Source organism: Fusarium keratoplasticum, chromosome 11 (genome assembly GCF_025433545.1).
Source record: "Fusarium keratoplasticum isolate Fu6.1 chromosome 11, whole genome shotgun sequence".
Taxonomy (NCBI): Eukaryota; Fungi; Ascomycota; class Sordariomycetes; order Hypocreales; family Nectriaceae; genus Fusarium; species Fusarium keratoplasticum.
The window spans coordinates 1071691-1097549 of NC_070539.1; the positions used below are offsets into that span (position 1 = coordinate 1071691).

Below are 25859 nucleotides of genomic sequence, written 5' to 3' on the forward strand. Positions count from 1 at the left end.
ACCCAGGTCCAACAGGAGGAGAAAAACCACCGCAGCAGGGTACACCTTTGAGTCGGGTTAAAAGCCGTCGGAGGGAGCGATCTAACCAGAGAAACCGATATAATCAGAGGGTGCGACCTAATGAGAGAAAGGGAATTGAAAGATCGGACTCGCTGACTGACAAGATATATCGGGGGTTTGAGAAACTTACCCGAAGGGGATCCACACAGAGCAACGATGGATAGGGAAAGCCGTTGGCGGCCTGGGGCTGGGATGTACCTTGCCATGAATAAAACCTTGACATGATGGACGCTTTTGGTCTTGTGAAATCAATAAAGATCTCAAAGCGCTCGTGAATATAGGATCTGATGGTGGCTTATATCTTCTTAATCAGCAAGCCTTCTTCCGCTTTCCCAGGCGAATGCACAGTTCTCCAAAGCGAAATGACGGTTGGCCCAGCAAAACGTTTTAGATTCCTATTACGAAAGAGTAAAATCACTAAAGATGCGGTAGTGCCAAGTAAAGGGTATACTACACCTCCGTTAAAGGAAGGAGGCTTCGAGGGAGTTAGCCAGACATAAGCCTTGTTGCTACATACATCCAGTCGAAAGTAGAGGGGTATGTTCAGACAAAATTATACTATTGCACCCAAGATGCATCCATAGATTAGGCAGCTAGCGAATACAACGCCACCTGCCAAGCAAACCACCAGATGCATCTCTCCCATATCGGTTACTCCTATTTGCCAACCTGCTCGTTCTCGTAGTGAAGCTTATCAAAGTACGGATGGGTGCATGCCCTCTTTGCAGAGAGGCGATAGGCAGGGTCGTAGACGAGGAGGAGATCAAGCAGATTCAGCCCTTCTTCGTCCAGGTTGGGGCACAAGGGGGCGTCATAGTTTCGTCTCCATTTCGGAAAGGAGGGCTTGAAATCAGGATAAGAAGTTACGTCAGGCCAAATCTCATTGTCGGGTGTTCCAAGGACACTTTGAAAAGGTTAGTGCGGTCAAGTAGACGAGGATGTTGCAATTACCGGAAGATCTTGAAAATCTCATCTATTTCGGAGTCGCCAGCGAATATTGGCTTGCGCGTGCACATCTCGGCGAAGATGCAACCGATGGACCACATGTCCACGCCTGTTGAATACTGCCTGCCTCCCAACAAGACCTCTGGTGCTCGATACCAGAGAGTTACAACTTCGTGGGTGTAGGTACGTAGTGGAACACCAATAGCTCTCGCGAGGCCAAAGTCGGTGAGTTTGAGGTTGCCTTCTTTGTCGATAAGAAGATTCTGAGGCTTCAAGTCTCGGTGAAGGACACGGTGCGAATGGCAGTACTTGATGCCCTCGCAGAGGTGAAGCATGAACTTGCGCACGACCTGGTCGCCCATGCCAAGGGTGCGAATGGTTGCAGACGATCCAGAAGGAAGAGGCTTGCCACGGCCTCCATCAGATACTGGTAGGGAGTCCATGTACTTCTTGAGGTCAAGATCAAGAAATTCAAGGACGAGATACAGCTTGTGACTATCTGCGTGGACGATGTTGAGCAGGCTGACGACATTTGGGTGGTTCATCTCCCTGAGGACTGAAATTTCACGGATGGCTGTGCTGGGGACGCCCTCGTCCTCTGTCTCGAGGCGGATCTTCTTGAGGGCAACGAGGCGGCCATTGTGTGCGAGGTCCCGGGCTTTGTAGACAACGCCGTACGTTCCTATGGTTGTGCGAGTCAATAGCTAAGCAAAAAAGATGAGTGTCGGGTCAGGGAAACAACCTTCACCGACCTTCTCTATCCTTTGGTAGTTGTCCATGATGTTGAAGGTGATCCAAAATGTCTCACGTGAGACCTTGGTGCTGGGTAATGTGGAGGCTCTACTGCCAGGCCGCCAACGCAAGGGTCGTTTTGGGTTAAAGTGGTACACGACCAAGTCCGGTCGAAGCCTTACTAGAGCTAGTATGCGTTAGGTTCGGAATAGCGTCAATTATGAAGGCGCGTCCGTAGCAAAACGTTCTCTTGGTGAATCACGTTATGAGGAGGAAAGGACAGAATTTCTTTGCGGGTGCTCGGTGGTGGTCAATGTCGGTCGACGTGTTTTGTTGCGGGGACAACATGAAAAGAAAAAGCGCGCGCGATTGGAAATAAACAGGCCCCGCATCAGTTGGCATAGGAACATCAACCACCTGATATCTCATGGTTAACACCGTCATTTCCTGATGATGCGTGCTGACAGATCCTTCGCTATTAAGCGTTTTGTCGTCAAGATATCTATATTGTCGTTGCGTTATGAAACTCTGTGAACTGTAGCATGAGAATCGTCGGACTCGCCATCACAGAGACAATCACACCCAATGCGCGTGCTAACCCTGGAAATATCAAAGTAGCTATCCTTGGGATACATGAGTATCATGACTGTTGCGCCAGATAAAGACTAAACTCTACGTTGCAACGATATCTAACACCAATATTCATGCAAGTGCAGCAAGCAGCAAACTCCCAACCCCAGCAAGAGCCCCGATCCGGGACCAAAAAACCTGAGTCTTTGACTTCTTCTGCTCCTTCAACTTGTCAATCTTTGTCTTAATTCCACCCTGGTCCTTCTTGTCCGCGTCTCGCTGCTCAACCTGACTGGCTAGAATCTCGCGGTTGATCCTTTCCATATCATCTGCCCACCTTTCACTCTGCTCCTTTGTCTCCCTCTGGCGCCTTTTGATGTTCTTGATCTCCTCTTCGTATTTTCTTCGATCCTCACTTCTGGAGCGGTTCATGCTATTTCTTAGGTCGCGAATGACAGCGTCAGAACGCTCCAGGGCCTCGCTTAAGCGCCTTTGACCATCTTCCTTCTCCGCAGCAAGTCGCTGTTCAAACTCCCGAACAATTTTTTGCACCTCCTGGCTTTGCTGCTCGCTGAACTCATGCAGTTTGCCGTCGAACTCAGCCTTCAGGCGGCGTCGCTCTTCTCTGGCTTCCGTCTCGGTCTCCTCCTTGATGCGAACTGATTCGGCGGCGACTTCTTGAACCATCCGTTCCAGCCTCAGCTTCTCGTCGTAAAATTCTTGCTCAATCCGACGCCGCTCTTCTCGCCTATCCGCATGCAAAGCCGCTTGCTCACTCTCAATCTCTTGCAGCAGTGTCGCCTTTTCCAATTCCATCGTCTCGATCATCTGCTGTAGGAGCACATCGTGGTCTCGTTTCGCCTGCTCTTTTTCGTGATGGAGGGTTTGGAGAGCCTTTTCAAATGCCTTGCGCTGCTCGGCAAGCTCAGATTTCAAGGCCTCACCAGCCGTCGTCTGATCGACCTCGAGCCCCCTGTTGACCATTTCTTCCTGTACTTGCAGAGTGACGATATCCAAGTCAATGACCTTGGAGACAATGTCCAACGCAGACTCTCGAGTGTTGTGGAATCTCATACTCTTAGAGCCCTTGGCAGTCATGTATCCCCACCATTCACTTCGGGCAAGGAGTTGTTCCTCGCGATCCTCGCCCTTGCTTTGATCCTGCAACTCGTCCCAGAACGTTGTTACAAGAGCCACATTTTGAAAGGCAGCATCACCGCAGAGATTTCGAAACATAGTGAGGTTGCGCATAATTGCGTTTGTCATCCGCTCGTCCTTGATTCGGTGCAAGTATATGATGCCGTTCAACTTGAGGTTGTTCTTATACGAGGAACTAAGCACCTGAGCAACGTCGGCAAGCACGTCAGCGTCTCCGCGGTAAGTGTCGTCGAAGCCGGGGGTGTCGAAGAAGACGACTTGCTTGTTGCCCAATCGACATTCGTATATTTCGGTTTTCTGTGTGCCTGACGCGTTGTAAGTCTCGCGCCGCCAGCTGCTGGTGAAAGACCTACACGAGGAGAGGCTGTGCCCAACAGTCGGCCCTTTCTCTCGCCCCTTTCCAATTAGGTGCTGTAGGAAATTGCTCTTTCCGGAGCCGGTAACCCCCATGACAGCAATGAGGGACAGAGACTTGGCGTTCTCTTCTTTCGAAGCACGGTCTGCCTGCAGCCCAGCTGGCTGTTGTAGTGTTACAGTCACCATTTTGTCTACTAGTGACTACCTAGAGAGCTCGAAGTCAAGATTTTGATGGTGAATGAATGAGAGTAGTACAATGGCGCGTCTCCAAGACCTATAAAGAGCATATTCTCTCCCCGAAGACTTGAAAAACTCCCCTACTCCGTCTCGAAGTCACAGCCTGAATTTAGGATGTGCCACATACCCTGGTGATTGCTAGCGCCGTGGCTGGTTGCCTTGCGAGGCAATCTACATGTTTTCGACTCAGCCCCCGCCATCAACTGCAATAAAAAGCCCACAAAGCGACGTGGATACCAATCAAACAGTTAACACTTAGATCATCCTTCTATCTTACTGATTTTGGAACAGCCTCGTTGCCTTGCTTAAGCGCTTGAAACCCACACAACCGCCTTGGACCACACCACCTTGTCTGCAAGCTGACCATCCGGATGGACAGGCTCCGACACAATTCGCGGCCTGACCATGATCTGAACAGGCCTCCCATCCAGACGCGACCCTCTTACCCCGCGCAAGACACTATCCTCAGCCTGCATGTCTGCATTTGCTGAACGGAAGTGTTTTAGGCCCTGGTGTTCCAGACCCTCGACGCTGATGAGAACATGGCGCTTCCACAACTGGATGGCCAGCTTGCCAAACTGCTCCATCAGCTCTGTTAACTCTGACAAAGCATCCTGATTAACTTGTTGCAGGAGACATGCATATTGTCTCACGAAGTCTTCAGCCCGCTCTTCAAAGAACTGTCTTGATGGTGGAAAAGCGGCCTCCAAGAATTCGACTGTCCGGACTCGCCAAGTTGTCATCACTTCTGGGTTGAGTCCTGTCCTTTGTTAGCATGTCTTGCGTCGTCTAGTAATGGAGCTGTATGCGACAACCAACCCTCGAATACCATATCAGAGGCTCTAGGCAGCCAGCTTTGGAGGAAAAAGGGCTCTGTTAAAAAGAGGTCGCAGAGAGTCTTCGCAAGCGCGGCTTGGAGGAGCACCGGGGCGGCTGTTTCATCCTTCATGTTGATTTTGAGATGAGGCGGGAGGTCAGGATCATTAGCCAAGATGTTATTTGACATAAGAACATCAGCTGCACGAGATTCGTCTACTTTGTCGGTTGCGTGAAAATCGAGGCACCAGTCGCGAGCCATGCCGTCAAATAGATGGTTGAGCTCTCGTCGAATCTTGTCGTCAGGGAGACTGCTGGACACTTTGCTGCTCAAAGCGCCAATGGCGTTGGAGTGAACCGCTGCTATCACATGCTCCTGATCTCTTATGTCGTCTTCCAGCTGCCTCGCTCGAGCCTTTTCCTTTCGGATATCTTCCTGGAGTTGGCGGATGCGCATTAAGTGATACCTATTATCGGTCGCGAGTTTGATGCATTCTGAGCTCGAGACCATGACGAAGGGTGGCCAGTCGTAAGTCTCTGCGCCAGCCATATTGCTTTGCAGGGGAACTGGATACTCTTGTACATGTTTTCCATGTCGAATGCTACCTCCTTCATGACACATCCCGGTGTCTTGTGGTTCCATGGCCTGGGCTCGATTGCCGCCACTGCTCTTGGAATAAGTTGCTGGTTCAGGTTCATGCCCCAGGGCAATGCTTGATTCAACACTTCCCATAATCGAGCGTGGAGACTAAACATTTTCGTAAGTTACAAAACCACCTGACTCTGGGTATCCGACCAAGCAGGAACTTACTGGTCTTTCTTCTTCGCCTGTCGGATTTTGTATGTCCGCCTCTTGGCCGTCGGCTGTCGGGGAAGCATAATGACCCTCATCCTTGCCGCCTTGTCTGCTCATACTGAGCTCGCTAGCGTGACAATCCATGGTGCTGGGTTATTCGGGCGTTAGTAGCAGGTCAGATCAAACACAAAATCCAAAAATGAGTACGTAACCCTGTCTGTCGTCTTATACAGGAATTGTGTGGCATAGGAATCGTCACTCGGCCGTCTTAGGTGCCGGCACCTGGCGAACCAGGCTCACAGCCTGCCTGATATTCAGTGCATCCATGGCATGACCTGACGCGTCAGAGCTGAATGCAGCTGCAGCAAGCCATCGGTAGGCCCAGCCAATGCCCAACGCCGAGTATGCGCTGCACACCAGCGCAGAGGCGATGCATGTCTTGGCGAGGCATTTCAGCCGAACAAGGCGTTCTAGCGCCTTGATTTTTTGGAATCAGGCTCGGCAAATTAGCCGTCCTCCTTGCGTAGGAATTGACTAGATCTTGGGCGTTTCCGCGTTTCTCTTACTGTGATCCCCAACTCTATCGCGTTTTGTTTTACCTCGTCCTTGGCTGAATCATTTGTAGCGTTTCCTGTCCCTGCAATCACCATGCCGGCGTCCGAGAGGCGTGAAGGTCTGGCCCTCCAAAGAAGGGCTCGGCTCATTGTGGGCATCGATTATGGAACAACATACTCCGGCGTTAGCTTTGCAATGTCTACGGCCACCGATTTCAAGGAGATCAAACCTTGGACAGCTTACCCTGGCGCCTCATCGCACCGCTCCGAACATTGCGAGAAGGCGCCTTCGCTGATCGCATTTGCCGATGAGAATGAAGAAGAGCTCAGCCAGAACTTGTGGGGATACCAAGTCGAACCGGGCATGAGAGCATATGCTTGGACGAAGCTGTTGCTTGATAGCTCAGCTATAGCGTCAGAGTACGATGATCCAAGCCTAAAAAAGGCTATCGGTAGTGGAATCATGAAGTTGCCTCGAGGTCGCACAGCAAAGGAGATCGTCACGGCCTACCTCCGAGGGTTGAACACCATGTATCAGGGGGTTGTGACCGAAAAGTTTGGCCATGGCTACCTCGACAATCTCCCCGTCGACATTTGGTTAACTGTGCCTGCAACTTGGTCAGATGAGGCCAAGCAGCTGACCATGGAGGCAGCACGGGATGCGGGCTTTAGTTCTCGACCCTATGATCGTGTTCGACTGATCGCTGAACCAGAGGCAGCAGCTCATCTCGCCCTAAAGTCGAGCATCCATCACGTTCAAGATCTGATAGAAGTACGTATATACATGACCCTTGCAAGGAGGCCACCCACATGCTAACTAGCGTCTGAAGGTCGGAGCAAAAGTGATGGTGTGTGATCTCGGAGGTGGGACTGTGGTAAGTGACCAAATTTCGCTAGCTTCTGAGTGCCAAAGCTCATTCCCCCAGGACATTACAAGTTACGAGGTGCAGAAAACTTCACCAGATCTTAAATTACGAGAGCTCTGCGTCGGCGGGGGTGGCAAATGTGGCGGCACGTTCGTGGACCGCAATTTCCATGCCCTCATGGAGAAACGATTCGGCGAGGCTTTTACATCTCTTGATCCTGAGATGACTGGCCCTGGGAGCCAATTCATGGATCAATTCGAGATGGCGAAGCGGGACTTCAGTCTCAAGCTGCCCAAAACTCGGCCACATCGATTACATCTGCTCATGAGGTCCCTCACGGCGACCCCGGATTTGAAGAAGCACTACGACGACCGCTTTGGATATGTTTTGATCACGCAACAGGACCTAGAAACTTTGTTCGACCCAGTCTGGGACAAAATAGTCGGCCTGGTGACCGATCAGGTCAATCGAGCGAAAAGGGAGACGAACAGCAGCATCGACCACCTTGTGCTCGTTGGTGGCTTCGGTTCTTCGCCTTATATCAAGGAGAGACTGCAAGACTGGTGTCTTGCCCAGTCCATCAGACTGACCACACCATGGAGCGGAGCGTAAGCATTACTGAGGTCTTGGCAGAAATAATTGCTAATGAGCGTTGTCGGATAGATGGTCGGCCGTTGTATGTGGTGCTGTGCTCCGAGGGATCGAGGGTGCCATTACAACCGAAAAGAGATGCAGAAGGCACTACGGATACAACTCTTCGTGCGAGTATGACCCACAGAAGCACGGCAACTACGACAGAAGGATGAGAAGGGTGTGGAGAGAGCGTAGCACCAAGCGGGACCTGCTGAATGGTTTCATATATTGGGTTGCTTCCAAGGTCTGCGAGTCCATACCCGGCCATGCCCGTCGTCGAGCTGACTGCTCTGTACAGAACAGTGTAATAGATTCCGAGTGGAAATTCTCTGTAGAGTTTCTCAAAGAGGTCACAGCACCTACCCAAGAGGTCGGCGGCTCTATTTCACTCTACGCCTGTAGCCTTGATGATGGTCCGGACACAGTGGAAAGTCCTGGTATGCATTGAGGAGCTTGAAATCGTTTCTCATTGCTGACAGAAGTGAATACAGATGTTGAATACGTCGCTGAAATGTACTACACGTTTGAAGATGTGGATTTTAACACCATTGAACCGAGCAAGCAGGAGGGTGTGATGTTATATCCACTAAAATTGACCCTCGAGGTCCGGGCGCTGGGTGAGGATGGTTTGTTAGACCTCAAGGTCCTGCACAAGGGGAAAGAGTGTGGCCAGGCAAAGCTGGCATTTTCTTACTCGGTGGAGTAGACAATCTTTATAGAGGAAGGGGTCGGGTTAGATGTATGATACCAGTAGGGAAGCAAAATCCTCTCTATAAGAAGCAAACGTCAGTGCAATGTCGTGAGCTAAGAGCATACCAGATCGAGTGAGTCTCGGCGTTTAAGTCGGCGCTTGCTTCGGTGCCTACCTGGTCGACCAGCCGACGAAGTTTTGGCAAGTGACTGTCAAGCCCCTTGAAGCATGATCCATGTTCAGGTGCTCTTTTATGCCCGTCTGGACTTGATCAAATCCCAGGATAGGTCGATGATCAGCCAAAGAGCACCGTAGCTAGAATATGCACTCACCGATCAAGCGTCAACCCTCATAAGGGGCGTCTCCTGGGGTATGAAGTTCGGCCGACTTCCCTTCGGCCATGACCCTCCGCTCATCTTGGCTCAGGGATGTGCACGCCAGGCCTGGCTCAATCAAACACCTTAGCAAGTGACAACTCACTTTGACTATTTGTAGCGACTACTCTTGGCGTTGGAGTTCGACGTATAGCCTTGTAAACCTAACGCTTCGGTCTAGACCATGATATTTGACTGGAAATGATGCCATGATCAGAGGGGCCCCATGATGCCATACCCGAAACTCGCGGAGGAGGTTAACCTGCTGCCAGTCTAAGCTAGTCGAAACACTAGACAGGTGGGTCGAGGACCTTTTGACAGGCAGCCAGTCTGCCTTTCCCCCGATCAAAGGCGCGTATACCCGAGATGACGAGCAGTATACAGGTGAGCAGAAATGATGCTCCTCGTGGACCACATCCTATCTATGATCTTTGGACAAAGGGTTGTCATTCAAGGATCTGGACTTGGGTGGGCACGCTGGGTGGCTAACTCAGGCGGCTCTCACTTAGTTCTCTGCCAGATCGACGAGATCCTTGTCTAGCCCCGGAAAATCATCTCAAGAGGGACAGTCTTTAGTTCCCACTCTTGGTGGCGGTGTGGCTTGCGTGTAGTCCATATTTTCCCATGGGGAACGACATTGATGTGATGCTCGAAGGTCTGCAACGGAGCATTACACGGCAAACAGTGGTACTGTCACCGCACTTCCTGCCACGGCTTCAGTCTGGTACGCATATGTCAAGAACTACCTTCTTCATCGATGTGGCTGGCGGCCCCTTTTAGAAGCGTCACCAAGTTCACCATGGCGTTAGTTGAGGCCACGAGGAGATTCGCAGAATACCCAGGGAGAGCATAGCTACCCCCCGCCGCTCCCAACTGCACCACGAGGCATGCCGGGCTTACCATTTGCACGCCCGAGGCACAGCACCTACCTAATTCGATTCTCTCCGTAGCCCCTGAGCTTTTCCCCCACGATGCTCGGCATTTGCTAACGTTGGGTCAGTCATCTAAGTCACCGAACTTCGAAGCCAGCAGGAGGCTCAAGCGGGTAGAAAATTACGTCAGAGAATTAAATATCTCTTCCAACACAGGAGTGGCTGAAAGAACCTTGTCTGAGGAGTTTTTAAGATTTGATACAAGCTCATACATGGGTTGTGTGACAGGTGGGAGCTAGCCCCTGCACTAGTCGTGTCTGACCTCCGAAAATTCAACGGTCAACTGATTGATTAGCTTCTTACCTGGGCTAGACAGAAGTTCTCCCAGGTCCTGGCTTCTCTCATGGTCCCACCTTTCCCTCTCGGGAACGTTAGCTGCAGATCGCTCTGGAAAGCCGACCAACAGGGTATACCACGAGTTTCAGGCTGGAGCCCAGATGTCCCTTTCATGTGATAACCTCATTTCAACGCCTCAACGGTGTCGACAACCATGATGTGCAATGTATATAATGTTGGTCGAGACTTGACATTTTCCTCCTCTCTCAGCAAGTTCTCCATCACCACATTCGTTTCAGTTCTTTCAGTTCTTTCAGTTCTTTCAGTTCTTTCACTTCATTACATTCTTTGATCTTTACCCACAACGCTCCTTTCTACTTGTCCTGTGTGACTGTGTCATTCCTTCAAATTCATCTGCTACATTTTACCCTTCAGCCTGATTCATCATGCCCAGTCTTCGCCAGGTCTCTCTCCTTCTGGGAGCCATCCTCCCTGCTGCCTTGGCTGCGCCCTTTAACTACAAGCTCCAGGAGGAAGTCATTCCCGGAAAGTACATCGTCACCCTCAAGACGGATTCTGATGACACCACGGTCCAATCTCACCTTCACTGGGTTGAAGATGTCCACCGTCGCAGCCTTTCGAAGCGAAGCACTGTTGGCATTCAGTCAACCTACAATGCTACCAACTGGCATGGTTACTTTGGAGAGTTCGATGAGGACACGATCAAGGAGATCGAGGCCAGCCCTGAGGTAATTTCAGCTACCCCTACCTTGTACCACCACTAACACCAAGTCAGGTTGCCTTCATCGAGCCTGATCACAAGATCCACCTCCAAGGCGATGACGAGGACGGCAAGGTCTACCTCTGGGAACAGCCAGGACAGATCTCCAAGAGGGCCTTGACTACTCAGCAGAGTGCCCCCTGGGGCCTCGGAGCTATTTCTCACCGCGAGCCTGGTTCCAATAGCTACACCTACGATACTTCTGCTGGTGCCAAGTCTTACGCCTACGTAGTCGATAGTGGTGTTCAGATCAACCACTCCGAGTTCCAGGGTCGGGCCATTGCCGGACACAGCGTGTTCCCTGGTGCCCATGTCGATACCAATGGGCACGGCACCCACGTTGCTGGGACCATTGCTGGCAAGACCTATGGTGTGGCCAAGAAGGTTGGTGGAAATCCCGCCCCCATTATCTTCATTCCGAGCGTACGATGTACTAAACTGACTTTACTAGGCCCAGATTATCTCTGTCAAGGTCTTTCAGGGACGTGAAAGCTCTACTTCGGCCACACTTGAGGGTTTCAATTGGGCTGTGAATGACATCGTATCAAAGAAACGTGCTGGTCGATCTGTGATCAACCTTTCCCTCGGTATGCAAGACCCTGGTTCTGAATCTGAGAAAAGTATCAGACTAACAGCCCGCTTTAGGTGGCCCTGCTTCTCAGGCCTGGACTGCTGCGATTGCCTCTGCCTACAAGTCTGGTATCCTCGCTGTTGTCGCGGCTGGAAATGGTGACGAAGATGGAAACCCTCTCCCTGCCTCTGGCCAGTCTCCTGCCAATGCCCCCAACGCTTTGACTGTCGGTGCCATCGACTCTAACTGGAACCCTACCTATTTTACCAACTACGGTTCGTTCCCGTTGCCCCAGATGGCTGTTATAATTGCTAACCATACCCAGGACCTGAGGTTGACATCATGGCACCCGGCGACCGCATCGAATCGGCTGGTATTGGCTCTCCCAATGCCATCAAGGTCATGTCTGGCACCTCTATGGCCTGTCCTCACGTTGCTGGTCTTGCTCTTTACCTTCAGGTCAAGGAGAATCTCCGTGCCCCTGCTGACGTGACCAAGCGCATCAAGGCTCTTGGAACTTCCGGACAGATCAGCGGCAACCTCAATGGAAGTCCCAACCTCGTTGCTTTCAACGGAGCAATGAATTAATGAAGGGCTACTTCAGCCCCTTGGTTGAACTTTTGCTGTTCTGAAGGTCTGGATACCTTCTAAATATCCCCTGGTGATCTGGAGTGTTGGGAGTACCTGGCGTATCAACTAGCAGATAGGGATGACTTATAACTATAATACACCTTGATGGATGTTACTTACTACTCAAATTCGTCAAAGCACACACCATGATAAGTTTAATGCGTTGTTCTATTGTATAGCAACACAGCTATTTCAGTCCTAAGCCCAACTCCTTTCCCCCTTAATCTTCATATGTCCCGCATGTCCCGCCCCCTTTCGACTCGGTACCCAGTCAGGTAAATCCCAGAGCAGCTCCTCACAGCATTGTTACGTCAATAGGTCTCTACAACAGTCATCGTCCATGGTGGTTACGGTATCGCCACCCGTCACTCAGCAAGAGAATCCACAGTCAAGGTCAACAGTGACGGTGCTGGAGGTCAAGCTGGGACTGTCTTGCTTGCCAACCGAGCATCGGCCATTGTTGGAATCCCACTTTCCGCTTCCCCAAGCATCGTCGCCATATGTGAAAGTAGCCTAGTGAATTCGAGATCAGCAAGTCATTCAAAGAGATCGTTTTCGGCTTTCATTAATTCAAGGAGGGACTTACAACATCATCACCAGATCCATGAGTGTTGATGTTAAGCACCAGAGGGAGGCCTTCACTCTCGGCCATGAGCTGTCCGTCGCCCCAGATGCTCTCCTTAGACCAGATCAATTGCTGCTTGCCGTCGTAGACCCAGACGTTCATCTCGTGGGAGCCCTTGGCGTTCTCTCCGTCGAAAGTATGGACGTGGACGCCACACCATCCGCCGTTGAAGCGCTTGTTGATCTTTGGGGCCTCAGCTGCTTCTTGGGTAGAGGCAGCAATGGCAAAACCAAGGAAAAGGAGAACAGATGAGAAGGTTTGCATTTTGAGTGGTAGTAGAGTGGTCCAAAGAGTATGCTGGGCTGAGAATAATGTGGAAATATGAGACTGGGTGTTGAGATGTACGTTAATAGATGTACAATCCACTGGGTTTTCGTGACGGGCATTCCGGCTATTAATAGCCTTTCCCCCTTTCTAGCCTCCCATCTACACCTTCTTCATACGGTTTTCAGTGAAGATACCGACCTTCCATTCTTTGTGGAATCGGAAGCATCTAAAGCTTCGGACATATCAAGCCTTGCAGAGCTGCAGATGCTCAGCCGCGGCCCGGCCGAAGCTTGTTTTGAGATGAGTTGGTCTACAAAGGTGCATGGATAGCGCCGATGGGATATAGTGGGTCGAAGGATTGGAAACGCGGTAAACGGCGTGACATCGGAAACAGGAGGTCTCATGCACGTCATTAAGAGATTGAAGGGGAGTCGTATCAGCGTCTGCATAACTTCCCCAACAAATACAGCACGGGAGATCACTCGTCACTTTGTACGTAAGAACGAGTAAATGCATCTGATGGCATTACGTTACTGTAATGATCCGAGTAGCCCCAAAGGACAGGAATTGGCTTGGGAAATCTAGCTTTCCCGATAGTATGGCCAGTCGTGCTGTAACACAATCTAGGCAAAACAATAGTACTAAGCGTCGGAATGCTGTTGCCTTGAATCCTTCCATAACATCGCTCCATAGTTGACGTATAGTGTAGAGCTTGAAACATGATGGATTTTAATAAAGCACATATCCCCATTGTTTCCCATGGACCTTGGTGGTGTTGGGCAATCACTGACTGGTCCAAGCATATCCACGGTCGATCAGTCAATCAACTACGAACACTAGCGAGGCGCAGCTTGGCACATGCTCGGATTTTAGAAGCCGAGAATCAATGAGATGGCGTATCAGTACCGTAAGCATTCGGACCGACGAGCTTCTCTTCGCCAGGCAGATTTCCTTCGATCTATCTGGCGTGGATGGCGATTCCAACTCATTTCACAGACATGCAATTTCTACACCCCAAGCCCCTATTGATTGAAACTTTTGCTTCTCTCCCTTACTCCTCCATCTTGAGTCACGTTAGCTTAGTGACAATGCTACGGGTGCATGGGTTGGTGTCAAAGTAGATCTCCCGGCACAGTCGGATGTCAATTTCAGACATGGATAAAAAGAGCAAATGAACTGCTTATTAACATTCTATGAGCACAAGTTCGCACCTCAAAGCTATCATATGAATACTTCACTAGATCTTCGCGTTAGGGGTTCCGAATTCAACCGCATTTGTGATTGACCCAACTCCTTCGAGGCCAACCTCGACAACGTCCCCATCCTTGAGCCAGAGGGGTGGGTTCCTTCCCATTCCAACTCCTTCGGGGCTGTAACCCAGGCGTATCATCAGTGTGACAATTCAGGATTGTTGCAGAGGAATGGAAAACTCACGTTCCGGTAAAGATGAGGTCGCCAGGTTCCAAAGTGGTACCCTGACTCAAAAACGAGATGACCTTTTTGATGCCAAATATCTGGTCTTTGGTGGAGCTGTTCTGCACAGTCTCTCCATTGAGCTTGGTCCAGATGTTGAGGTTCTGGCCGTCTTTGATGACGTCCTTGGTCACGATACCGGGCCCGTAAGGCGCCCATCCATCGAAGCCCTTGCCAAGAGACCATTGGCCTCCGCCGAATTTGATCTGCCAGTCACGGTGAGATACATCGTTGCCAACAGCATAACCCAGGACATAATCCAATGCATCATCTTCGGAAACGTCAAGGGCCTGCTTGCCAATGACGATGACAAGCTCGCATTCGTAATCCAGTGATTGGCCGGTCTGCGCTCTTGCGGGAATGGGGATAGGGTCGGATGGTCCTGAGAGCGATGACTTGGGTTTGTACTGGTTGGAGTTTAAGTTTCCAGTTCATGAGCTTCTTGGTATCAGGATCGCTTACAAAAAGGACGGGAAATTTGGGAATAGGCATCTTGGTCTAGATAAAGTTCATCAGATACAGAGCCTTCTATGTGAGCCTCTTGCGTATCTCACCTCAATGGCATGCTGCGTGTAGTTCAAGCCAAGGCATCTCACAGTACCGACATCCTCCGTTGCCAGCGGAGCAAGAAGAAGGCGAATATCGACAATCTTATCGGTAACGTTGTGGTCCCCAAAGACATCACCGGTGATCACATGCGCCTTTTTCGCTTTGGCGATGTTGGCCTCGCCGTCGGGGAGGATGGCATCACCGTAGTAGATTCGGTCATCTTTGGCAAGAAACCGGACGAGTCTCTAGGATGCATTAGTTGCGAGTGGACTCCATATCAGATCTGATGAGGGCCTTACGGAGAAGGCTGGCATGTTGAGAAAGGTCTTCGGCGGAAGTTGACCGAGGTTTTTTTCGGTTACGAGATACGGCTCGGGAGCTCACTTAAAAGGCTGCAATCAAGCTCCAAATCCCACAGCTGTTTCTTGGATCTCACTGCCAATTATCTCAGGCACAATCAGGGGATAATTAGTTCTCTTGATTCGTCGACAATGCCATGCAAGGTCGAGGAACCATGACCGGAAGCGGTGACGGGTAGAACGGGCCTGGCGGATGGAGGCGGGGACCCTCCTTCGGCGAAACAGGCCGAGATTTCGGGGCATATACCGAACCAATGAGAAGCCCCGTAGCCGTAATCAAGATCAATCTCTCTGGATTCACGGCCAAGAATGACATAATGGTTCAACCGAGGACACCGGATACTGGCGGAGATGGATCGACGCCGAACTCCTCGGGGCATTGACCGGGCAGAAACAGCCAGTCATTGAAGAGACGTTGTCCACACCATGTGTTTCCCCAGATTAGGGCCCCATGGGGATGATCTTAGCTCGGGGCAACGGAGGCTGCTGCTCGGACATTTAAGCTTGGGCATCTCCTTGATTGAGTTTGTGTTGAGTTGGTGGACCTGGCTGGATGTTTATTTGCACTTCTACACCATCATCTTGATTGACCAGCACGGCCTCTATCAGAACCAGCCCGCCAGCTCTCAGATTCATCAATATGGCCCTAAAAGGAGCTGAAGTCGCTGAGCATAACAGCGCCAAGTCGTGCTGGGTCATTGTCCATGGCAAGGCATATGACGTAACAGACTTTCTCCCCGGTAGGCATCATCGAGGCAGATAACGACAATCCTGTGTTCTGACATCCCTTAGACCACCCCGGAGGTTCCAAGATTATTCTCCGATATGCCGTACGATACTCATTTTTCCGTCCGAAGTTTCTACTAACCTTGTTCCCAGGGCAAAGACGCAACCGATGAATTTGACCCTGTTCACCCTCCCGACACACTCGAGAAATATCTCGACAAGTCCAAACATCTAGGTCCCGTTGACATGTCAACAGTGGAGGAAGAAGAGAAGGAGGAAGACCCAGATGAGGCCGAACGATTGGAACGTCTCTCTCAAAAGCCACTCCTTTCGCAATGCTATAATCTACTCGACTTTGAGGCCGTGGCACGACGCGTTATGAAGAAGACGGCCTGGGGTTATTACTCTAGTGGTGCTGATGATGAGATTGTGAGACCCCTCCCACCCTTGCCTGGCCCTTCTGGCCTGTGTTGTCGATGGACCATTACTCATTTCTATTCCTAGACGATGCGAGAGAATCACAGCGCTTTCCATCGCGTCTGGTTCCGCCCTCGAGTTCTGGTTGATGTCGAACACGTCGACTTTTCTACCACGATGTTGGGAACGAAATGCTCGATCCCTTTCTACGTCACTGCCACAGCCCTTGGCAAGCTCGGCCATCCTGAAGGCGAAGTCATCTTGACCCGGGCCGCACACAAACACGACGTAATTCAGATGATTCCCACGCTTGCCTCTTGCTCACTAGACGAAATCCTCGATGCGCAGCAAGGAGCTCAGGTTCAATGGCTGCAGCTTTACGTCAACAAGGATCGAGAAATCACAAGGAAAATCATTCAACATGCCGAAAAGAGAGGCTGCAAAGGTCTTTTTATCACAGTCGACGCGCCGCAGCTAGGCAGGCGAGAGAAGGATATGAGAAGCAAATTCACTGATCCCGGCAGCGATGTTCAAAGTGGGCACGAAACCGACAACAGTCAAGGTGCCGCCAGGGCTATCTCAAGCTTCATCGATCCGGCTCTCTCGTGGAAGGATATTCCTTGGTTTCAAAGCATTACATCAATGCCCATTGTTCTCAAGGGTGTGCAACGCGTCGAAGATGCTGTCAAGGCTGCTGAGATGGGCGTTCAAGGCATTGTTCTTTCCAACCATGGTGGTCGACAATTAGACACTGCGCCATCAGCTATTGAAGTTCTGGCTGAGACGATGCCGGTTCTGCGTGAGCAGGGGCTTGACTCGAAAATGGAGGTTTTCATCGATGGAGGTATCCGACGAAGCACCGATATCATCAAGGCCTTGTGTCTCGGTGCAAAGGGCGTGGGTATCGGTCGCCCGTTCCTGTATGCCATGAGCTCTTATGGCCAAGAAGGCGTAGAGAGGGCTATGCAGCTACTCAAGGACGAGATGGAGATGAACATGAGGTTGATAGGATGCGCAAAGGTTGAGGATCTCAACCCAAGCCTTGTGGACTGCCGGGCTTTGTCATCGCACGCAGGTGGTGTCCCGGCTGACAACTTGTCGTCGGCTGTGTATGACCCGTTGGCTGTGCCATCTCAGAGGCCCAAGGCTAAACTATAGATTTTCTCTGGAGGATATTGGAGTCATGGCCAAAGAGTTATTTTCTTACATCTTTTCTTTCTAGTTAAGGGTAGTCATAGTCCGAAAAATAGACCAAGTCTTATTCTTGAATGGCATGCCACGACACCTTTTCAGGTATAAGTCCCAAGCGAAACAGCAAACAGTCCCTTAAAACTCACTTAAGAAGCCATCCTTTGAGTTTGTTGGATAATGAGTGACATCATCCTCATTCCCAAGATGCATTTAGCCGAACTTCGCGCAAGCAACATGAGAATTGTCCTCCACCTAAGATCAGGGGTCACTGCACCAACCTCCATCGACAACATACGAACTTCCCGTCACCGCACTCGCCTCATCACTCCCAAGAAACACAATCACCTTGGCCACCTCCTCCGGCTCCAAATCCCTCTGCAAGCTCTGTCCCCGCATGACTTCCGCCCTGTATTCGGGAGTCAGAACCTCTTCCTTCTGTCTCTTTGTCGCGATGGCTCCAGGCATGACGCTGTTGATCCGGATGTTGAACTGCCCGAACTCCTTGCTCTGTGTACGCGTGAGGCCCATGATTGCCGCTTTGCAGGCCCCGTAGACTGAGACTCCAGTGGCGGGGATTCTCCAGGAGATGGATCCCAGGTTGATAATGCTACCTCCTCCAGCCTTCTTCATCGCTGGGATGAAGGCCTGGCTCAGGAAGAAGATGTGTCTGAGGTTGCCGTTGATGTTGATATCCCATGCTTCGGGCGTCACTTGTTCTGTCCGGAGCCTGCACTTGTTGCCTGCGCCTGCCGCATTGTTGACCAGAACATGTACTGTACCGTGCTGCTTCAGTATATCGGTAGCGGTGGCTTGTAGTTTCCCCAGGTCAGAGACGTCGCAGAAGTAAAAGATGGGTGTCTTGATCGCAACTCCACTAGAATCTTTGGCGTGGGAAACAACACGGTCGATGGTATCTCCTGCCGACTCCCCAGCGATGTCGAGGAAGATGACCTGGCAGCCTTGGAGAGCAAAGAGTTCAACTGTGGCAGCGCCTATCCCTTCTGCACCACCTGTGACAACCACAATCTTGTCACGAAGGCTGGGGTAGATGGCATGCGGTCGAGGCATGTTGGTAGTAGGCAGTCGGTAAACAAGACGGGAAGAATTTTGAGCTGGAAGAATGAAGTCGTCTGCTCATCGCCAACCCCTCTTTTCAAGTTCCTCGTGACAAATCTGGAACAACGTTACAATGTGATGACGTCTACTATAACCAAAAGGGTAAACCGATCGGTGTACAAAAACGCCTTGTCTTCGGGGTTTACAAGACATGTGCGTCGAGAGACCTTGGCGATATCACGATTGGGGGCTGTCAAAGGTAGCGATAAGCCAATAATTTCTACACCTAGTTTCTCATGAGACATACAATACCTTGTGGGTTGATAGAATTCCCTAAAACTTGGAAGAAAAACACGATAGAGCCACTGGCATACGCCATACTTATTTACTTTCTAAAATTTGCTGGAGTTAGGCTTCTTCTGTTAGGGGGTATGCCTATCCTTTGACACTACCATCCTAGAAACAAGGTTGAAGCCCCATGTCGCTTCTTCCACGATCATCATCCCTCGATCTGGGGTATGCATGTCATAGTCGCTACTCTGGACCCAAAGAATAGTTTTACGTAAAAGCCGCCAAGAAAGAAACTGCCGTAAATATTTGGCGAATTTGAGATCGGCAAAAAACAAGCGACAACCCCTCTCTCTCGGTGGAGTCACCCGAACACACCATGATAAACACCAAGCGGGGAAGCGGTGACACGCAGTCCAGGCATCGAGGTCACAAAGGAAACAGTCGGACAAGAAATACAATATGACGATCCACCTCTGGCGCCTGACAGCTACCGAGGCGCTTGGCAAGATCGGGGCTAAAGACATTACGATTGAGCAGTATGCATCTTCTCTGCTGGAACGGATCAATCATCGCGACGACGACGTTAGGGCCTGGGCATATCTCGATCCAGCGGCCGTCTTAGAACAGGCCAGACAACTCGATAAAGTGCCCTTAGAGAGGCGAGGACCACTCCATGGCCTGCCAGTTGCAGTCAAGGACATCATCTATACCAAAGGTTGGTGAAGTACAAGCTCAGTACACCGAGAGCTATTTACTAATGCCAACAGATATGCCAACGGCGCATGGCTCACCCATATATAAGGATCACCTCGTGGCAGTAGATGCCGGGTCTGTGACGATCCTTCGAAATGCTGGGTGCCTCATATTCGGTGAGTCTCAGCCAAGTCCCCAAGCACCATGTTGCTGATAATGGCCAGGCAAGACAACAACGACTGAATTCGCTGCCGTGTTCGCCGGTCCCAAGACTCGAAACGCACATAGTACCACGCGCACCCCAGGAGGCTCCTCTTCTGGATCTGGTGCAGCTGTAGCCGACTTCCAGGTACCTGTTGCGCTTGGGAGTCAGACCATGGGCTCTATCGTCCGCCCAGCCGCCTTCAATGGGACATACGGTTTCAAACCAACATGGAACGCTATCACACGAGAGGGACAGAAGTTTAGTGCCCTCACATTCGACACCATCGGCTTCTTCACTCGTAGCGTAGATGACGTCGACGCCTTGATGGATCTCTTTGCGGTCCATGATGACGAGAAAAGTACATTCACTGATATTAAGGGCTCTCGTATCGCTGTTTGTAGAACGATACAGTGGAGTCTCGCCGGTCAGGGAACGATAAATGCTATGGAGAAGGCCGTGGAGTTACTCAAAGCCCACGGAGCTCAAGTCGAAGATATCAGCCTCGGTTCCGAGTTCGATCGTGTTGTCGAATGGCACGGCAAACTCGGCCAGACTGAGGGCGGTATAACTTTCCTCCCCGAGTACCTCTCTGCCAAGCAAGATTTGCACGATCATTTGATTGGATGGGTTGAGAACAAGCAAAAGATCACTCACAAAGACCAGCTCGAAGCGTACGACGGTCTCTCCGCCCTACGTCCAAAGTTTGACGCCATTGCGAGTCGTTACGATGCGGTTCTAGCGCCGAGTGTGCTAGACGAAGCACCAGAGGGACTAGATAATACTGGAAGTCCGATTCTTGCTTCAACTTGGACGGTAAGTCGATTGGAACTCCACGGGACATGGCTGACAATAGCAGGCGTTGCACTCCCCAGTCATCAACATTCCGGGTTTTCGGGGTCCGAATAACATGCCGGTCGGGGTTTTGCTTATCGCACCCCGTTTCAGAGATCGTCACCTCCTCAAGGTGGGCAAAGCAGTCGGCCGTATCTTTGAAGCAGAAGGTGGATGGACTCAAGGATCATAAGATGTCTATAAATTTCGTTTCTCTCATCACAAGATTTTGTGCTAGAATAGAAAAATTTCAGTCATTCTACCGGCGATGACGGTCATCCTCGTCCTCGGATGATGACAGCAACGCCTCCTCATCTCTCCTCCACTCATCCATCTGGATATCCTCCGCCTGTAGTTTTGTGTAGACCGTTTTCGGTTTCCTCAACCTCCTAACGCCAAATATGATGCCTACCACAACAGCGGCGAAAGCAGTGATAATCACACCCACAGAAATCCATTTCCTCCATCCTCTTATACAGCAAGGATACCAAGCCATGTATATACCCACAGCCCACTCCGTCCAGCTCAATCTCCGTGCTTGATCTCGGACAAGACCTTTTCGCAACAGGTGCTTGAATCGGGGTCCGTTCGGCCCCGTCTCGAAGCGGTGAACTCCGAAGCGGGGGATGGTTTCTTGGCGAGGATCGGATTGAGGAAACTGGAAATCACCCCAGTGTCCTTTGTACTCAAACCATGACGTGTGATTGGAGGAAGATCTCGGAGATTGTTGCTTGGGAGGGGTGAGGGGGATAAGAGTGAAGGTGTCGGTGTCGAGTTTGTAAAAATAGGCCGACAAGACGGGATCCCATCTCTTCCCTTCATCGCAGTAGTCAATCAAAGCCGCATTATGTACGGGTGCGCTGAAAGACATGTCAGTATGCACTCAGAGTTGCTATAAAGGAAGTATCATACCCAGGCATGGCGTAGTTGGCGTGAGACCCTCGGGCACTGTACACGATGGGCTACAAATTGTTAGCGGGTCGGTCATGAGTTGACATGTTTGAGAATAAACGTACTCTATCACCAGCTTTGGAAACCGCTGCGTCATTCCAATCGTAGCCCTCGCCATCAACATGCTGACTGTAATAAATGCCAACAGGTTTTCCGTCTCGGAAGCGGACCATGTTATGTTCCCTTGAGATGAAGGTCAGCCATGCCCAGAACAGCAATCCAAACACGACTCACCAGTCTCCGACGTGGTTTCCGAAATGCATGCCAGCCGAGGCCTTTTCGCTTGTAACAAGACGATTCAGAGGCTCCAGGACTTGCGTGATGTTGGGGCCTTCGTTGTAGGAATAAAAGTAAAAGTAAAACGCATCCAGGTCAACCTCGTTCTTCTCTACAAGAATGACGGCGCAAGGTGTGGCATTGTGTATCCTGCCAGCATCGTCTGGTGCCTCGCCGAGAATCCATTTGGGATAAGAAAAGGGATCATCTTTGGATACCAGGGCAACATCTTCATCTCCAAACTCGTTGAGAGTCCCCAAGTTGCCGAGATCAATTGAAGGGATACCGTTAATTGCATGCCCTTGCACCGTTGGTGTCGTGTGCTGAAGATGGGCGAGCAAGTCGCTGGGCATGTACGGATCCTCAGAATGCAGCCAGACAAGAGGCGCTAGAACAGGTCGCTCGTTAGTCAACGGTTGCCGCACGGTTCGGTCACGACGCGGTCAGCAAGTTTGACATACCGTAGTTAGCCACATAATCCGGACATCGGAGATCCGGCTTTTCCGTCTCGGCTCGGACAGACAAGGCCATCAAGAAGAAGAGGCACCTGAGTAGCAGCGCCTGGGCTGCCGATTGCCCTGCCATCTCGAATCCGGCCTGGTCAGCACTTGCGATGACAAGTTGAGGCTCGAAGGAATAAGCATCAGGGATGCTCGGTCTGAGACAGGGAAAAAGAATGATATCGGAAACGCTTAATCAGCCAGCGCAACGCGCACCCGCGTCGGTAGCTTCGGCTTCAGGGGGGGCTGGGTTGGGCTTTGCTCATTGGCGGTCTCGTGTGAGGCATTTCCAACCAATCAACCGGGCTCTGGGAGTCGCTGCTGGCTGACGCGGTCCACAATTAGCAGCGTCGATACGAGGTTCTGCTAGTGTGCATAACAGGATGAGATGCCGAAGATGTGAAGGCATTGCTCCTTTATCATCATTGCCGAGGGACTCCGGAAAGTGATATGTCAAGAATTAATTATGACGTAGGTAGTCAAAGCTTAACCGAGCGCCCACATTCCGCAATCCAAGACGATCCAGGCACAGATGAAAGGTGGAGCTCAGACACGAGGATAACGGCCTTATCAGGGGGTGCACGGAGATGACCTCACACGACCGTGAATCTCCTCGAGAGCACATGCTATCTAGCAATATTCTAGCAGCCGTATTATACGTCTTCTACGATCAATTATACAATCCGCAAAGCTGAAATTGCAAGCTTTTTACAAAACTGGAAAAGCCAAGTAATAAATTCCTACCAAAATTCCACACCAGAACTCACTGCCCGTCCAGGGTAGGGTTCTGCATTCCTGTCCACACACCACCAATGAGGGACCCCCCAATGCGTTACAATCCTGCCATCAAAGATAACGACGATAACTCTGCCTCAAAACAAAAAGACAATCCAAATTCCACTGCCGAATCCGACCACATTCACTGGATCCCGTTCCTTAGCTGGCTCCTTGAGGGTAAGACAAACGGGCAAATGCCAGAAATAGGCGACAAGTATTTGTTCAAAGCTCTCGATCATTGTACTTGGAAACCTTCCAGTGCACATTCCATGATCTTCTCCGCCGACATGAACTTCAGTCCCCAACGCCGACAAGTTCAGAGCAAAGTACTCTTGCTAAAGGAAAGGAGACGCCAAAGCCGAGCTCTCCTATTTCTCACTCCAATGGGCCAAAGATAGAGGTTACAAGTGAACCACAGCTTGGGTCCAGTTCAGCCTCTAGCGATACGAAGTCAGGAAAAAAAGCGGCTGGATTGTCTAATTATTTGTCACCCACCGTTGAGACAGCATCAATGACCTCCCAGAATAGTGATGATTTATCAGACAGCTCGACGCGACTGAGGTCTAGGATGAAGCGAGCCTTCTCAAGCAAGTCGGATCCGGAAAAGAAAGAATCCAAACAGATTCCAGACCACCAGGCCACCGAGCGTTGTCAGGAACTCAAGCAAAAGGTCGTCGAAGCCTCCCAGAAGATTCTCGCCTCATTTCTCACAGATGGAGGCAGATCCCTTGATCATCCGGTCCTTATGCGGTTTTGGGGATCGATTGATGCTATCTGCCGGGCGAGTATTGAATCCAAGACACACATTAGAGGGGCCCTAGTTGGTGATGCGTTCTAGCAAATATCATGGGCGTACGTGGGTAGCCCACGCAAGACTTACATGATTCGAGACTTTGATACCTTGTCCTCGCTTTCTGAGAGGGCTAAGGCTCGAGGGCCTAGACAAGAGACATGGGCTGACTGCCTCAATTGCCGATCGGAGACGGTATACGGATCTGCTGCTGAAGCCCTTTAACATATTCGTTCGCACCATTCCCGGCGAGTCACATGTGAGAGCGAGGGTCTAAGGCCTTTCGATGACCCGTCGTTTGTCTGGCTCCGTCTGACTACTTATGGAGGTCCAGATACCATCAGTGTCGACCGCGTCGAGGATGTAGTGTATAAGTTCATTCACGATTTGCTTGACCTAAACTCGACCGTTGAAGAATTGCACCTGTTGGCGGCGAGGGCGTTCAGGACAGACAAGATGGAGAAAACGCCCCCTCATTCCCAGAAATTGCGCGCCCTATTTGGGGAATTGGCCTCCTTTTATATCTTCAGGGGAAGTCATCTCTCGCTGTTGAACAGCCTCTCGCTCGCAACCGCCGGCAAAGACGTCATCCGGTCAGATATTATCTCTGAAGATATCACCGATGTGGAGCTCCGAGCATCTCGGGCATCGAATGCAGCCAAGCATCTCGCGGAAGGCATCAAGAGTGACATCATTGTGCTCACCAACACCACTTCAACGGTCGAGAGCTTAGGTGCCGAGGCGGTTGGTGCCGAGTTTCTCGTCCTGGCTGTCATGCTCAAGCTTTAAAGTCGACCGCTCAAGATAGCCAAGAACATGAAAGATGACAAAGTCGACCGGCGCGACGGGGAGATGGAGGTTGTCGAAACCTACCAGAACTATGTGGCTAAGCTGCACATCCAGGCCAACCGGCGGCCACAGAAGCGGCTGTTTCTCGACATCAACGCCGTACAGGAAGAGATAGACGCGCTCCTGGTGATGGGAAATTGCCAGCGGGTGGTCGTCAACAACTTCATGAGATTGATATGGTCGTGGTCGTTCCACCTCCCTGACCCGACTCGTATGGACTTGCACCTAATCGAGGGCCGTTATGCGAGATCACACATGAACAAGCGAGCGACCGTCAACCCCGATTTGCTGACGCTCTGGGAGAAAACCACAGCTTTGAAGGAAAATGTCAAGCAGACCGTCGAGGTTCTCGAGGAGAACCATGGAAAATCCACCCGAGTGTTTACTATCGTCACGCTCTTTTTCTTGCCACTGTAGGTTTCCCGACATAAACAAGGTGCCAACTTTGACAGTCATTAACCCATATATAGATCTTTTGTCTCGAGCTTCATGGGTATGAACACAATGGACACACGGGATATGGAGCACAATCAGACAATCTATTGGACGGCTGCTGTGCCCGTGACAGTGGGCAATATGGCATTAGCTCTGATATATGCCTATAGAGGGCAAGAAATTTCAGACTGGATAGCTTATAGAATGAAATAGCAGATAGGCATCGTCACTCTATTGATGTTCCCTTGGGACAAGTTCAGGAGATCGGACATTGTTTACCGAGGCCAACGGCACCGGGTCCGGAGCCAACGACGGGGAGATACGGCACCCCGAGATGGTTGGCCCTGTTGACATAGCTTATTTCAACCACCTCACAGCATTTGCTGTATCTTGGTTGGAGGTTGAGGCTTCCAAGCTGAAACATTCATCCTCATCGAATTATTCCAAGGTTTAGCCACGTGGTCTAAACAATACATCATCATGAGGGCACACAAGCATGAATCTCTCCCTTTTCCGTTAATTTTCGGAGTTTGGTCACAAGACCCAACTCTGGTTCAACCTTGTTTTGTGAAAGGTATCTCGGAGACTCTCGTCGACTTATCAAGCGGGCAAACACACA

The 25859-nt window shown here is 50.8% G+C and overlaps 12 protein-coding genes and 1 pseudogene across 13 annotated transcripts, besides 1 other annotated feature; 6 read left to right on the top strand and 7 right to left on the bottom strand.

Annotated features, from left to right (window-relative positions):
* Window positions 1-717: 717 nt before the first annotated feature.
* On the bottom strand, window positions 718-1784 carry NCS57_01316200 (Cyclin-dependent kinase 1; the record flags this gene model as incomplete). Its single annotated transcript, XM_053062809.1, has 3 exons — window positions 718-964; window positions 1012-1687; window positions 1748-1784. 3 exons carry the CDS (start codon window positions 1782-1784, stop codon window positions 718-720), a joined length of 960 nt encoding a protein of 319 aa, XP_052907704.1.
* Window positions 1785-2439: 655 nt separating this feature from the next.
* On the bottom strand, window positions 2440-4008 carry NCS57_01316300 (G domain-containing protein; the record flags this gene model as incomplete). The annotated part of the gene is made up of 1 exon (XM_053062810.1): window positions 2440-4008. One exon carries the CDS (start codon window positions 4006-4008, stop codon window positions 2440-2442), a length of 1569 nt encoding a protein of 522 aa, XP_052907705.1.
* Window positions 4009-4364: 356 nt separating this feature from the next.
* NCS57_01316400 (uncharacterized protein) lies at window positions 4365-5815 on the bottom strand (the record flags this gene model as incomplete). The annotated part of the gene is made up of 3 exons (XM_053062811.1): window positions 4365-4819; window positions 4879-5623; window positions 5687-5815. 3 exons carry the CDS (start codon window positions 5813-5815, stop codon window positions 4365-4367), a joined length of 1329 nt encoding a protein of 442 aa, XP_052907706.1.
* A 504-nt stretch (window positions 5816-6319) lies between these two features.
* Window positions 6320-8430, top strand: NCS57_01316500 (uncharacterized protein; the record flags this gene model as incomplete). Its single annotated transcript, XM_053062812.1, has 6 exons — window positions 6320-6997; window positions 7056-7100; window positions 7152-7699; window positions 7755-7968; window positions 8023-8161; window positions 8216-8430. 6 exons carry the CDS (start codon window positions 6320-6322, stop codon window positions 8428-8430), a joined length of 1839 nt encoding a protein of 612 aa, XP_052907707.1.
* Window positions 8431-10443: 2013 nt separating this feature from the next.
* On the top strand, window positions 10444-11937 carry NCS57_01316600 (uncharacterized protein; the record flags this gene model as incomplete). The annotated part of the gene is made up of 5 exons (XM_053062813.1): window positions 10444-10746; window positions 10794-11162; window positions 11230-11365; window positions 11424-11624; window positions 11675-11937. The coding sequence occupies 5 exons, from the start codon at window positions 10444-10446 to the stop codon at window positions 11935-11937; spliced, it is 1272 nt and encodes a 423-aa protein (XP_052907708.1).
* A 411-nt stretch (window positions 11938-12348) lies between these two features.
* On the bottom strand, window positions 12349-12868 carry NCS57_01316700 (uncharacterized protein; the record flags this gene model as incomplete). Its single annotated transcript, XM_053062814.1, has 2 exons — window positions 12349-12492; window positions 12566-12868. The coding sequence occupies 2 exons, from the start codon at window positions 12866-12868 to the stop codon at window positions 12349-12351; spliced, it is 447 nt and encodes a 148-aa protein (XP_052907709.1).
* Window positions 12869-14108: 1240 nt separating this feature from the next.
* Window positions 14109-15207, bottom strand: NCS57_01316800 (FAA-hydrolase domain-containing protein; the record flags this gene model as incomplete). The annotated part of the gene is made up of 5 exons (XM_053062815.1): window positions 14109-14241; window positions 14306-14751; window positions 14807-14842; window positions 14899-15138; window positions 15193-15207. The coding sequence occupies 5 exons, from the start codon at window positions 15205-15207 to the stop codon at window positions 14109-14111; spliced, it is 870 nt and encodes a 289-aa protein (XP_052907710.1).
* Window positions 15208-15892: 685 nt separating this feature from the next.
* Window positions 15893-17553, top strand: NCS57_01316900 (uncharacterized protein; the record flags this gene model as incomplete). The annotated part of the gene is made up of 4 exons (XM_053062816.1): window positions 15893-15992; window positions 16045-16082; window positions 16132-16407; window positions 16483-17553. The coding sequence occupies 4 exons, from the start codon at window positions 15893-15895 to the stop codon at window positions 17551-17553; spliced, it is 1485 nt and encodes a 494-aa protein (XP_052907711.1).
* Window positions 17554-17844: 291 nt separating this feature from the next.
* Window positions 17845-18654, bottom strand: NCS57_01317000 (uncharacterized protein; the record flags this gene model as incomplete). The annotated part of the gene is made up of 1 exon (XM_053062817.1): window positions 17845-18654. One exon carries the CDS (start codon window positions 18652-18654, stop codon window positions 17845-17847), a length of 810 nt encoding a protein of 269 aa, XP_052907712.1.
* A 693-nt stretch (window positions 18655-19347) lies between these two features.
* On the top strand, window positions 19348-20855 carry NCS57_01317100 (annotated as a pseudogene). Its single transcript has 4 exons — window positions 19348-19648; window positions 19701-19802; window positions 19851-20644; window positions 20688-20855.
* Window positions 19348-20855: a sequence feature.
* A 66-nt stretch (window positions 20856-20921) lies between these two features.
* Window positions 20922-23182, bottom strand: NCS57_01317200 (AA-permease domain-containing protein; the record flags this gene model as incomplete). The annotated part of the gene is made up of 6 exons (XM_053062818.1): window positions 20922-21522; window positions 21575-21624; window positions 21679-21796; window positions 21848-22277; window positions 22351-22547; window positions 23157-23182. 6 exons carry the CDS (start codon window positions 23180-23182, stop codon window positions 20922-20924), a joined length of 1422 nt encoding a protein of 473 aa, XP_052907713.1.
* A 1230-nt stretch (window positions 23183-24412) lies between these two features.
* On the top strand, window positions 24413-24745 carry NCS57_01317300 (CENP-V/GFA domain-containing protein; the record flags this gene model as incomplete). The annotated part of the gene is made up of 1 exon (XM_053062819.1): window positions 24413-24745. The coding sequence occupies one exon, from the start codon at window positions 24413-24415 to the stop codon at window positions 24743-24745; it is 333 nt and encodes a 110-aa protein (XP_052907714.1).
* Window positions 24746-24772: 27 nt separating this feature from the next.
* Window positions 24773-25222, top strand: NCS57_01317400 (uncharacterized protein; the record flags this gene model as incomplete). The annotated part of the gene is made up of 1 exon (XM_053062820.1): window positions 24773-25222. The coding sequence occupies one exon, from the start codon at window positions 24773-24775 to the stop codon at window positions 25220-25222; it is 450 nt and encodes a 149-aa protein (XP_052907715.1).
* Between the last annotated feature and the right edge of the window lie 637 nt (window positions 25223-25859).